The sequence below is a fragment of the Cyprinus carpio genome, chromosome B3 (genome assembly GCF_018340385.1).
Source record: "Cyprinus carpio isolate SPL01 chromosome B3, ASM1834038v1, whole genome shotgun sequence".
NCBI lineage: Eukaryota > Metazoa > Chordata > Actinopteri > Cypriniformes > Cyprinidae > Cyprinus > Cyprinus carpio.
The window spans coordinates 1,050,549-1,064,344 of NC_056599.1; the positions used below are offsets into that span (position 1 = coordinate 1,050,549).

The 13,796-nt window shown below is 36.8% G+C and overlaps 2 protein-coding genes across 2 annotated transcripts; both read left to right on the forward strand.

Annotated features, from left to right (window-relative positions):
• Positions 1–7,520, forward strand: LOC109054703. Its single transcript, XM_019071934.2, has 7 exons — positions 1–275; positions 2,795–3,130; positions 3,879–4,205; positions 4,300–4,440; positions 4,820–5,158; positions 5,918–6,208; positions 6,349–7,520. Exons 1-7 carry the CDS (start codon positions 233–235, stop codon positions 6,453–6,455), a joined length of 1,584 nt encoding a protein of 527 aa, XP_018927479.1. The 5' UTR covers positions 1–232; the 3' UTR covers positions 6,456–7,520.
• Positions 7,521–8,002: 482 nt separating this feature from the next.
• Positions 8,003–12,644, forward strand: LOC109054701 (gastrula zinc finger protein XlCGF26.1-like). The gene is made up of 2 exons (XM_042719393.1): positions 8,003–8,222; positions 10,048–12,644. The coding sequence occupies exons 1-2, from the start codon at positions 8,060–8,062 to the stop codon at positions 11,607–11,609; spliced, it is 1,725 nt and encodes a 574-aa protein (XP_042575327.1). The 5' UTR covers positions 8,003–8,059; the 3' UTR covers positions 11,610–12,644.
• The last annotated feature ends 1,152 nt before the right edge of the window (positions 12,645–13,796 follow it).

A 13,796-nucleotide genomic window follows, 5' to 3' on the forward strand; every position in this document is an offset into this window, starting at 1 on the left:
TAAAATGATACTGGTTCTTCTTTAAACCTCGTTCACATTGTTAATGAAAGTCCTTATCCCATCTCTTTGAACGTCTCTCCGTTGAAGATTGTTTTTCAAAACTGTCTTTTGAGTTTAGGGTCTAGTCTCTTGCGAGCGAATGTATGGACGACAGAGATTCAGCGGAACAGAAACATAAAAATCTCATCGATCATCTTTAATAAATCCAGTTTCTTCACAGCTCTACAACAGCATGAGGAACGTGTTGCTCTTTGTGTTTTTAATATTAATGCACGGTAAGTTTTAAACCCCGATTTCATTTCAGTTTCGATTTACAGACATGTTTAAGTTGTTTGACAAGTTTGTATGATAATTTCTCTATTTAATGATTGAACTATTTATGACGGACGAAGTAACATATCCAATAGAGATTAGCTTGAAGAGTATTTTTGTCTCGAGACGAGATGCTATTAAAGCAACACCAAAGACCAAGTAACCATAAACAACATGTTAAGACTGTCTTAAGAACTAGTTTTACCAGCTTTCAGTTATCAAGGGACAATACATCTACATTTTCAACACAGATTAAACAAATCTACCACTTTATGTAAGTAACATGAAAAAGTTCTGACCAGCCTTGAAGAAAAAAAAAAATACTAACTTTTAAGAGTCTGAGCAGTTAATGCAACCAGCCTCAATTGGTTTAAGAAAATGTTTATTGTTGTTGTTTTAGTTTATTATTTCACTTCTGTATACTATAATATGAAAAATATTAAACTCTGACAATGCAGTCAGACAAAATATTTATTAACAAGTTATAATCTAGGAAAACAAATCATGTAAGGATAAAATATTTTTTATTTATTTTTTTTATTTTTTTGGTGTATATATATATATATATGTGTGTGTGTGTGTGTGTGCTGTTGAACATAAAATAAAACATGTTCAACAGTTTCTGGGCTCCTCTGACTTTCAAAAAATACAGAAATACTGTGAGAGTCAAAGGGAACCAAATGACAGCATTTCCATTTTTGGGTGAACTATCCCTTAATCATTTAACCAGTGTCGCTTCTTAAATACAGGTCCTTCTCAAAAAATTAGCATATTGTGAAAAAGTTCATTATTTTCCATAATGTAATGATAAAAATTAAACTTTCATATATTTTAGATTCATTGCACACCAACTGAAATATTTCAGGTCTTTTATTGTTTTAATACTGATGATTTTGGCATACAGCTCATGAAAACCCAAAATTCCTATCTCAAAAAATTAGCATATCATAAAAAAGGTTCTCTAAAACGAGCTATTAACCTAATCATCTGAATCAACTAATTAACTCTAAACACCTGCAAAAGATTCCTGAGGCTTTTAAAAACTCCCAGCCTGGTTCATTACTCAAAACCGCAATCATGGGTAAGACTGCCGACCTTACTGCTGTCCAGAAGGCCATCATTGACACCCTCAAGCGAGAGGGTAAGACACAGAAAGAAATTTCGAAGGAATAGGCTGTTCCCAGAGTGCTGTATCAAGGCACCTCAAAGGGAAGTCTGTGGGAAGGAAAAAGTGTGGCAAAAAACGCTGCACAACGAGAAGAGGTGACCGGACCCTGAGGAAGATTGTGGGAGAAGGACCGATTCCAGACCTTGGGGGACCTGCGGAAGCAGTGGACTGAGTCTGGAGTAGAAACATCCAGAGCCACCGTGCACAGGCGTGTGCTTTTTTTTAAACCAGAAACAGTGGCAGAAGCGCCTGACCTGGGCTACAGAGCAGCAGCACTGGACTGTTGCTCAGTGGTCCAAAGTACTTTTTTCGGATTAAAGCAAATTTTGCATGTCATTCAGAAATCAAGGTGCCAGAGTCTGGAGGAAGACTGGGGAGAAGGAAATGCCAAAATGCCTGAAGTCCAGTGTCAAGTACCCACAGTCAGTGATGGTCTGGGGTGCCATGTCAGCTGCTGGTGTTGGTCCACTGTGTTTTTTATCAAGGGCAGGGTCAATGTTGCAGCTAGCTATCAGGAGATTTTGGAGCACTTCATGCTTCCATCTGCTGAAAAGCTTTATGGAGATGAAGATTTCGTTTTTCAGGCACGACCTGGCACCTGCTCACAGTGCCAAAACCACTGGTAAATGGTTTACTGACCATGGTATTACTGTGCTCAATTGGCCTGCCAACTCTCCTGACCTGAACCCCATAGAGAATCTGTGGGATATTGTGAAGAGAAAGTTGAGAGATGCAAGACCCAACACTCTGGATGAGCTTAAGGCCACTATCGAAGCATCCTGGGCCTCCATAACACCTCAGCAGTGCCACAGGCTGATTGCCTCCATGCCACGCCGCATTGAAGCAGTCATTTCTGCAAAAGGATTCCCGACCAAGTATTGAGTGCATAACTGAACATAATTATTTGAAGGTTGACTTTTTTTGTATTAAAAACACTTTTCTTTTATTGGTCGGATGAAATATGCTAATTTTTTGAGATAGGAATTTTGGGTTTTCATGAGCTGTATGCCAAAATCATCAGTATTCAAACAATAAAAGACCTGAAATATTTCAGTTCGTGTGCAATGAATCTAAAATATATGAAAGTTTAATTTTTATCATTACATTATGGAAAATAATGAACTTTTTCACAATATGCTAATTTTTTGAGAAGGACCTGTACATTTATCTTGTTTCGTTGCTTAGCTTTGTTATGTATGATCTTAATTTTCTCAGTTTTTCCCTTCACAATCTGAAGAGTAATTCCATGTCTGTTACACAGTGATTTCAGGTGAATGTGTTTGCTGTCAGTAAATGGTTGTGTTTGTTTTCCAGGTGTGTCTGCTACAGAGACGGATGAATCTGAGTCAGTGACAGTGATGGAGGGAGATTCTGTCGCTCTGCACACTAACCTTTCTGAACTACTGAACGATGATACAATACTGTGGATGTTAGGACCTAAAGATTCTGTCATATCTCAAATAAAGAGAAAGCATGACTTGACCTCATTTTTTGTCACCGATGATGCTGGATTCAGTGGCAGATTGCAGGTGGATCAAAAGACTGGATCTCTCACCGTCACAAACACCAGAATCAAACACTCGGGACAATATAAACTCACCATCTCTAGAGAAAAGACTACGACAAAGACATTTAATGTGACTATCATTGGTGAGTATCTCAAGTCTTTCACAGTAACATCAGCTGCTCTTCCACCAGTGGGCCAAACTTTTCCATTGCTTATGCATTCTATTCCAAGATCCAATTTTGAGTTTATATTTCATAATTCTGACATTTTTCACACAATTGCAAGTTTATATCTCACCATTCATAATTGTTTTTCTCGCATTGGAGAATTTATATTTCGCAGTCCTGACTTTTTTCCTCAGAATTGCGAGTTCATATCTCATAACTGACTTCTTTTCTTGCAGTTATGAGTTTATATTGCACAATTCTGACTTTTTTCGCAATTGCAAGTTTTTATCTTGCAATTCTACTTTTTTTCTCACCATGTTTATGTCTCTCAATAATGACTTTATAACATGCAATTATGAATTTATATCACACAGTTCTGAGAAAAGGTCAGAACTGTAAGATAAAAAGATGCAATTACCTATTTGTTTTTTTTGTTTTGTTTTTTTAATTCAGTGGTGAAAATGAGCTTCGATAAACTGTGTTCTTGGCCAGCTACAGAGAAGCTGTCAGCCAGACAACAGACAAAAAAGAGACCAATCAGGAGCGGCGATTATTTCACACTATACATATTGTACAGTGGTTACAGTTATTCAGGTTTCATGATTTCAGGCCACACGTTTGCAGTTATTGAGTGAGGGTTTCCAGAGTTTGCACCACACATACAGCTTTTCATGATGGGAAGTGTTGTGTAAAACATTTTGTTAACGCTCCGGTTGTTTTGCAGGTGTGGTTGTTGAGATGGATGGAGTGAAATCAGTGTCAGTATCAGTGACAGAAGGAGATCCTGTCACTCTACGTATCGATGCTGAAACACACAAAGATGCTCTGATGCTGTGGAGGTTTGGAGATAAGGGAATCCTCCTCGCTAAAATCGATAGTGAAACAGGTGAAATCTCATTGAAGAGTGCTGATGAGAGATTCAGAGATCGACTGCAGCTGAATCAGAACGGATCTCTGACTATCAAGAACAGCAGGAGTGAACACGCTGGACTTTATGAGCTGCAGATCAGAGGCCGTGAGAGCTCACAGCGCTTCCTTCTTTCTGTCAATGGTGAGGAACTGAAAGAGCTAGACTAGGCATACGGCATTGCTAGCATACATTTGAAGTCCTTTCAGATTGTTATATTCACTGTCTCTCTTTATAGCTGTCCCAGACCCAGGTCTTTCTTCAGGTGCTATAGCAGGAATCTTTTTTGGTGTTTTAGTTCCTGTTTTGCTGCTTGTGGCTGCAGCTTTGGCTCTGATTTACTATCGCCACAGGATCTCTAAATTAAAAAAGCAAGTGGGTAAGTATTGCATTCTTTAAATAGGAGTTTTGATTTTCATCTAATCCATATTTTATTTTTTTGTTTTGGTTGATTTGTTTGTTTATTTTTTTTTGAGTTAATTTGTATGTGTATTTTGTTTGGCTACTTGCCTTCTACTCCTGCATTAATAAATAAATGAGCCGATTGCTGATCGATAAAGTCATCAAATACAGTTTTTTAAATGAATCGAGAAACAAAATGTATGAGACAGTTAGTGTCAGATTTCATTGTTGATTTCAAATATGAAATTTCAAAGTTAAAAGCTGCACTTGCATGACTGAAACAGCTGCCTGAATGGTTTTCGGACAAGGACTTTGACCCTCATGAACACATTTCTGTTCTGTGTTTCTATGTGAAGCCGTGTCAGGTGAAGAGAAAAAAGAGACAGTGACGGAGGGAGATTCTCCAACTCTACACACTGGCCTCACTGAAATAAATGCTAATGAAATGATAGAGTGGTGCTATGAAGCTGAAGACAATCGCATTGCTGAAATCAATGGAGGGACCAGAAGGTCATCTACATTTGCGGGTGCTGATGGGAGATTCTGGAGCAAACTGATGCTGGATGATAGAACTGGAGATCTCACTATCAGTAACATCAGAACCATTCACGCTGGACTCTATAAACTAAACATCAGCAACATCAGCGGGAGCACAATCAAAACCAAACACAAGAGATTCATTCTTACTGTCAAAGGTAAGTACATCTCAACTCTTCCATTGTGCTAATGAGCCCAGGATCTGAAACACATTCACACACACACATTCTCAGAGTGCTCAAATATTACATTTCTTTTAGATTGCTTGCAAGTATAGGACCACGTATTCCTAATGGCATGGGAATAAAGCCTATACAATTAGAAGATTAAAGCTGTAATATTGCATGAATTAATATGCATATTTTAAGGAGAAATGATTCAGAAAATGAGAATTGTCATGATCAGGAATCATAGATATTCAGAGATTCAGGCTGATTTGTCAATATCGATTACTTAATTTTAATTTATCTTCAGGCTACATCTACTTTAATCCATTAACACGACAACGTTTTCGACTAAACCAAGAAATCGTATGCGTTTTGACTGACAATTTACACAATAACAGTGTTGTGGGGGCCTGAAAAGCTAAATTTTGAAAACAGGTTTCTAGATACATTCTAGATTCTGAATAAAGCTGCAGTGAAAACTACATTTTATGACGCAGCTGTAGTAACAAAAGTAAATCTTATTTCATTAAGAAAAAATAAAAAAATAAAAAACTCAGTTTGTATTTGACTGTTGATTATGTTATCTAAATAATAAATCTGGACCAAGAGGATTCCTTGTATAGTTTACAGCATTAGCCATTACAGTTCAAAAAATCTCAAGAAAATGTATGTGATATTAAAAATGCAAACAGAATTCATTCAGTGGCTTGTTTTCCTGTATTCCTCTGTCTCTGTGCTGCTGTGACTTAGTGGAGTCGATGTCAGTGAAGGAGGGAGCTTCTGTCCTTCTCCAGACTGCTGCTGAGATTCAGACGGATGATCTCATAGTGTGGACGTCTGGAGCTCAAAACCGTCTCGTTGTTAAAAGTGATTCAGGAAAGACGATGTTTGGTAAGCGATTTAGAAACCGAGTGAATCTGAACACGATGACTGGATCGCTGACCATCACAAACATCAGACTCACGGACTCTGGACATTTTAAACTGCAAATCATCAACAGCGAACAGACCACATTCAAAAGATACAATGTGACTGTCACTGGTGAGTAGAGCAGCGTTTATAACGTGTTTATATGCTGTTTGAAGTCTTTATTCACTGATTATCATTTTGTACCTTCTGAAGTCAACAAAAAAGATGACCTGCTTCTTTCACTAGTTTTAATTTCTCTGACTTTCTTTCAGATTCCACAGCTGAAGGAGTGATTGAACAAACGACTGTAGTGACGCCGCTGTTGAATGGGGAAGTTACTGATGGAGGGAACGAGCAGCAGGCGACCAGTCCAGTTTGATGAGATAAGACACGCCCACCACTATGACATCCTCCACAATCAGCCCCAACAGCATTTCTGCTGTCAGTGAAAAATGTGAAAAACACTGACAAAAAGTTGCAGTGATTTCTTGTGTGATGAGCACATGACAAACAGCAGGTTACACAAGATGTGATATCTGACACGGAACAAGCAGAGAGTGTTGAGCCTCAAAGTAAACCATTTTCTGTCCACACTGAGGGCGCTTTGATGACACTACTGTGAACTGATCCGCGGTGATACAACTATCACATCACTACTGGAATAGCTGTATCTATATTGTTTACTACATCTGAACCAGTTCCAGACAGTCAAGATGATGCAAGAACAGGCAAACACTGAACCATTTGTCACTTAAAACACTACTTTGATTAAACTTCGTCAGTTAGAGATCAGAGAAAGTCTCCATTTCAAGGTTTTGTTGTCATGTTGACTGATGATGATGATGATGCCGCTTCTTTAATAATAACACTTGTTGAATTTGTGCTGGACAGACGCTGAAAATGGTTATTCAGTAAACTCTGCCCATCTTCACTTTGTCTTCTGCTCTTTCCTGCCTCTGTTGACACATTTTAAAGCCAGTGAGAGATCGGTTAAAACTGAATTATGCTATTCAGTCACAAGATGGAGGTGAAGCAGAGTCATCTGCATTAGGATATTAAAATTATTAGTCATATTTTGCAATAATCCTGAAAGCATCCAGTCACTGGTAAAATGTTTAATATGATATAATGAAAGGTGCGATTTATATTTTGCTTGGAGATATTGGTAATTTTTTTACAAAGATTGCACATTTCAGTTGTTAAGGCCTTGTTTCTCCAGGCTCTGTCACTAGGTGGTGCTACAGCAGGGTCTTTAGGAGAGACACGTGATCCTCTCAAACCGAAGGCTGCGCCCTTTTTTTCTCTAATGTATATTTATTAAAAACATGAGTAGTATTCTATGCTTTGTTATTAACAAATGTTCTCCAAATTGGTGCAGTAGTCCTTAAGAAGAAAATGGATGAAATTTGGCTTGGATCCTGACCATTTCTTCTTATGTATGTGAAACTTTCCCAAAGAAATAAAAAGTTTTACAAGAAAAGAAGTTATTATTAGCTTCATTGTAACAATATATCCATATATATCAAAAGTATTCAACTTGAATATAGTATTCCAATTTTTATTTATAAATGCAGTGGTACATATTAAGCATTTTTTTATGAGTAGTTTTACCACCCTTTAGAATGTTCTTTATATATATATTATTACAGTACAACTTTCTGCCTCAGAAATAAATCCCTTCCAAAAGCAACTAAATCATTCCACACAATCCTGCAGCCTTCAGTCTTTAAGGAATTGTCAGTATTAAAACAATAACTTAAAAGGTGTTTTTCTCCCTTATTCTTTACCCACATTCTCTCTCTCTCTCTCTCTCTCTCTCTCTCTCTCTCTCTCTCTCTCCCTTTATCATCCTCAACGATTGAGTGCTAAACTGTGCGATTCACACTCCAGAGCAGTGGGTGGCAGAAAGGCGTCTTTAATTTTTATTTCTTCAAACGGTCAGAACACGAGAAGAAGAAGATCTGCTGCTTCAAAAGATTTAAGATGTTTTCAAAGCATCTCGAATCATTTACAAGTGAAAACATGCATTCGGAGCAGCAGGAAGAACAGAAACCCGTAAAGATAGAGTTTACTGAAGAGTACAGAGAGGACACGAGTGATCCAGATCCCTTCAGAGTGAAGCATGAAGATACTGAAGAAGAAAGAGGTTGGTGTTTATTCTTAATTCTTCATTAATGATGCTGCAAAACATTAAGGTTAATAAAACTTGAAATAATTTCATCAGTTTTTATGGTTGTAGTCAGCCAGTATAACAAAGTCTATTCAATCATTACACTGAAGTAAATCTAAAAATAAATTCTTATGGAAATAGGCTTGAGAAAAAAAATAAAGATGCTCACTGATAACAAAACGTCTGTAGTATCAGAAGTACTAGTAAATAGTATAAATAACAAATCTGAATCTGAGTAGTGGGTTGCTAGAGTCTGTGTTAAGATTGTGTATAAGTTAAAGCAATTATTCACAAAACAATAAATTCTGAGATTATTGTAGGTGTTGCACAAAGAGGACAAAAATGTTCAGCCTCGACACTTTATCGACATTTGTGTTAAAAATTGCAAAGCATACCAAATTGAACAAAACAAAATAAATGCAAAATTTTAATTCATGAACATATAACGGTATCCACAGTATAGCAAAATCCATATCATGGAACAACAGAATACTGGTTGTCACGTTCATACTGGAATAGTGCCCACCCTTAATGTAATCTTACACTGCAAAATAATAACTCAAAACAGATTAAAAGATAACATCATAATTATTTACTGAACCCTTAAATTAATCACAATTATATAATGAAAGCCATAAAAAACAAGACAATTATTCATGACAATTGTTATAATCGCCAAAGCCCTAAAACTGACAATTAATCGCAATAACCGTGACTATTTTTAGACAACTAATTGTAAGCCAAATTTCATAATCTTGACAGCCCTAGCTGTGGGCACAGGTGCAGTTAATAAAGCCTGTGAGACATTTCTGATTGGCTTGAGATTGGGTAGGTGGAGCTTGGGGCTAACGAGGAAATGAGAGGGGTGTGGTAATGCCTTAAGTTTGCAGCTAAGGCTAAGTCTACATTAATCCGGATACATTTGAAAATGGCGTTTTCGTTTTAAAACGCTCTCCGTCCACACTAGCATTTTCCAAAAGTGTCTCATCCACACAGAAACATCAGAAAAAGTTACATTCGCTTTCTGGGCATGTGTAAAGCCTCAAAAAATCTCACTGCAGAATGTGCAGATTATGCACATGGAAAAGATCAGAAACGTTTTCATGCAGTTTTTCTGACAGGAAATTTTATATGTTTTATTTACGAAAAGAACTCCCCATTCACTGACACACCCAGGTCGCACACACTCACGATTGTACGTCTGATCTATAACGCGAGCGCAAGTAAACTTGCTTTCATCTTTGCAGGACTGTGATATGAAGAGTGTACAAAGTAACACATCTATAGCAATAGTGTGAAAGTGCATGGCACATAACGTGCACAATACCAGTATAAACACGGATATCTATTGGTATAATGTGTGTCACATGACTAAACTTGCGTCATCGTTTTCAAAAGCCTCCGTTTTCACAGTCCACATAACAACGCGAAAACAGCGTTTTCGAATTTATCCACTTTGGAGAGCGTTTTTAAAAAGCTCAGTTTTCCTTGATAAAAACCCCGTCTCAGTGTGGACGGAAGGCCAAAACGAAGAGCAAAAGATGCGTTTTGAAATGAAAATGTATTTGTGTGGACATGGCCTTAGTCTGTCTACTTCTCAACAGACTGTGTTTTTGTAACTTGTGTGTTTTTAACAAACTTGCGTGTGAAAGAGAACTTAGTTTAGTACTCACACGCCGTGTGAAAGTGCTTTCTGATCATGTGTGTACTCTCTGCTGTTTCATAAGGGTTTACTTTTATGTCTTTTCACATTTCTTAATATAGTTAATAAAAATAAACCATTTTTACTTTTTTTTTCCAGAGGTGACTGAAGAAAACGAGGAGAATGAAGAATTGAGTGCAGTTGAGAGACAAAATCACTTCAGAACTGGGAAAAAACCTTTGAGTTGCTCTCAAACAAAACGGAAAGTTTTAAAGAAAAAAATAGCCAAGAAATCTTTCACCTGCACTCAGTGTGAAAAGAGTTTGACATGCAAATATAGTCTTGATGTTCACATGAGACTACATACTGGAGAGAAACCATTTAAGTGTTCACACTGTGACAAAAGATTCAGTCTTTCTGGATACCTGAAAAGACATGAGAGGATCCACACTGGAGAGAAACCGTACACATGTGATCAGTGCGGGAAGAGTTTCGCAATAAAAAGAAGCCTTACGGTACATATGAGAATTCATACTGGAGAGAAACCATTCACTTGTGATCAGTGTGGAAAGAGTTTTACACAATCAACAAACCTTAACGATCATATGAACAACCACACTGGAGAGAAACTGCACACGTGTGATCAATGCGGCAAATCATTTATGTGGGCTTCAGTACTGAAGAAACACCTGAATGTTCATACAAAGGAGAAGCCACATTCATGTTATTTGTGTGGAAAGAGATTTTCATGTCAACAAAATTTGAAAGAACATCAGAAAATACATACTGGTGTGAGAGAGTACATGTGCTTTGAGTGTGAAAAGACTTTCACTTTTTTAAAAAGTTTAAAACAGCATGAGAGGATCCACACTGGAGAAAAACCTTACAAGTGTTCACACTGTGACAAGAGATTCAATCAGTCAACAAACATGAAAATTCATGAGAGGTTCCACACTGGAGAGAAACCGTACACTTGTGATCAGTGCGGGAAGAGTTTCACACAGTCAGCAAGCTTTAAGATACACATGAACATCCACACTGGAGAAAAACCGTACGCATGTCATCAGTGTGGGAAGACTTTCAGACAAAAAGGAAACCTTACGTCACATATGAGAGTTCATACAGGAGAGAAACTGTTCATTTGTGATCAGTGCGGGAAGAGTTTTGCAAACTCAGCTGGCCTTAAGGATCACATGAAGATCCATACTGGAGAGAAACCTTATGCATGTGATCAATGCGGCAAAACATTTATGTGGGCTTCAGTTCTGAAGAATCACCTGAGAGTTCATACCAAGGAGAAGCCACATTCATGTTATTTGTGTGGAAAGAGTTTTTCACGGCTACAAAATTTAAAAGTACATCAGAAAATACACACGGGTGTGAGAGAGTTCATGTGTTTTGATTGTGAAAAGACTTTTACTTCAGCAAAGTGTTTAAAACAGCATGAGAGGATTCACACTGGAGAGAAACCTTACAAGTGTTCACACTGTGACAAGAGATTCAGTGATTCAGGAGACCTGAAAAGACATGAGAGGATCCACACTGGAGAGAAACCGTATGTGTGTTCACACTGCGATATGAGATTCAGTGCTTCAGGACAGCTAAAAAGACACGAGAGGATTCACACTGGAGAGAAACCATATCACTGCACTGCATGTGGGAAGCGTTTCAGTCAATCATCTTCTCTACACAATCATACAAAAAACAATCACTGCAAGTAGATCATCTTCAGATAAACACTTTCAGGTCTGATGCTGCGTCTTCATGAAATGTGGCACTATATTGCATCAAGCAATACAATATCATCTGGATAAATCAGTCCAAACCAGTCATTACAAGCGACAGGACAAAGAAACATTATCACAGTGAATAAAGTTATTCTTTTTTCAAAACCAGCAGATTGAACTGTGAGATTCAGATCAACTCAAAGATAGAGTTCCTTCCCAAAGAACTGTCAAAAATGTTTTTTTTTTTTATTGTGCTTTCTTATGAATTTCATATGCATTATAAGACAATTATATGAATATGAAATATGTATCACTTGAAGTTCGCTTACTCTATCATGAAGGGAGAGTAGAAGCTTTTTACAAACTGTTCTTGTTCAAGAAGCTGAAGAGGCTGTAACACATTTAAGAGAGACTGAGATTTAATTTTAATTTGATCTTTGTTGTTTTAAATAACCAAGTTATTCTTCCACTTAATATGTATTTAGGAAATGCAGATGCAAAATGTACTGTCATGTAGCGTTCCAATGATCCATATTTGCTTCTTTTGTAAGTAGGAATGAATACCTGAACCCGGTATTAAACAAGCCCTAATAAATTACGAAAGACTGTATCGATACGCTCTGATGTTAACTTTTCTGCTTTTGGTGCTGGGGAAATTAACCCTTTCACTGGTGAAATTAAAATATTCTAGCGGTCCCCCCAGATCGCTTTTATTTAGTTTTTCCTTTTTTATTAAAAAAAATCATAAACTTGCTCACCATATCATCAACTATCTGATATTCCAATTCACAAATATATGTAAATGAGTGTGTTTTGTCATTTAAAAACCATTCTAAATGATCTTGATCGTGATCTGTAACGTGAGATGTTTGTTTGTTCACACTGAGAGTCCTGTCAGTTGGATTTAACGCACGTAAATTCATAAATTTCTCCCGAAATACATGTAAGTAAGTGGCTGGTGATTTGGGAGAAGAATAGAGTGAACGTTATAGTCACTTACACTATGTGTATCTGATATTAATAAAACACGTTGGCAAATTATATTTGAATGGATTGTTATTGCTGCTTCCATAAATATGTGTGTATTTTACGAACTCTAAATGTACTGTTTTACTAGTACTTATGTGTATTTAAATGTCTAAATCCTAAAATAAACATTATGTGGTTAAGAACATGGTATGTGGTTTTTAGATCTGAAGTATCTATTCACATTCTTACAATGCATGCTGCATGTAAAAGGTTATTTGTTTGTTTTTGGGAATTTCCCCTACCTATTAAAAAATAATTATCATATTCATGACAGTAGTGAACATCAGACTGACGAGATCGTCAACAAATGTATTACAAATGACAAAGTGCAAATTCTGAAATCTGAATAAAATGTTATAAGGTTGCACACATACCTTAATTTACCATGTACAATTATTCACTTTTCATGGTGTGATATTGTTTTTATTTGTAACTGCAAATGTTTCAAAAATTATTTCAATTAAAATAATCATAATAATTCAACAGCATGTATTTTGAAGCAGTTACTGATTTAAATTTTGGTTAAGTTAATATATACATAACATTTGACTCCTATGGAAACTACTGCTAGAATTTGGATGTCTTAACATAGATGTTACTTAGTCAAGATAAAAAGAAATACACGCATCATAACATTATTCAAAGAAATAATGCTGACAACATATGGTACAGACTTACATGAAGCTTCATTTCCAAGATGATGCATGGTAAGCTGTGAATTACACTGTGACAGAGGCTTGTATTGTAAAACTTGTTGTATATTCTAATCAATTTCTGATACTAATACCAGATATATGTTTATGTTTAATATTTCCTGCATAATTACACAGAAATATATTTTGTGTTGGACCAGTGAGCTGTGTTGCAACAGACGAACCCACCTAAACGATTTCATTGTATTGCTTAAAATTCTGCCAGAAAAGACCATAAACATTGAAAAATAACATCCGAAGCAAAAATTGATTTACAAACACATAACATAAAAACTAGTCTTGTGCGACTAATATGCTTCAAATCGGGTGAGTGTTTTGGCTGTCAGTCAATGGCCCTGTCCCAAATGGCGTACTTCATGTGGACTTTCGGTCTCGTGGCTGTCCCATTCAGCATTTTAATGCTCTGAAGTGTGCTCAGCAGCGCCCCCTTTGTACCCTT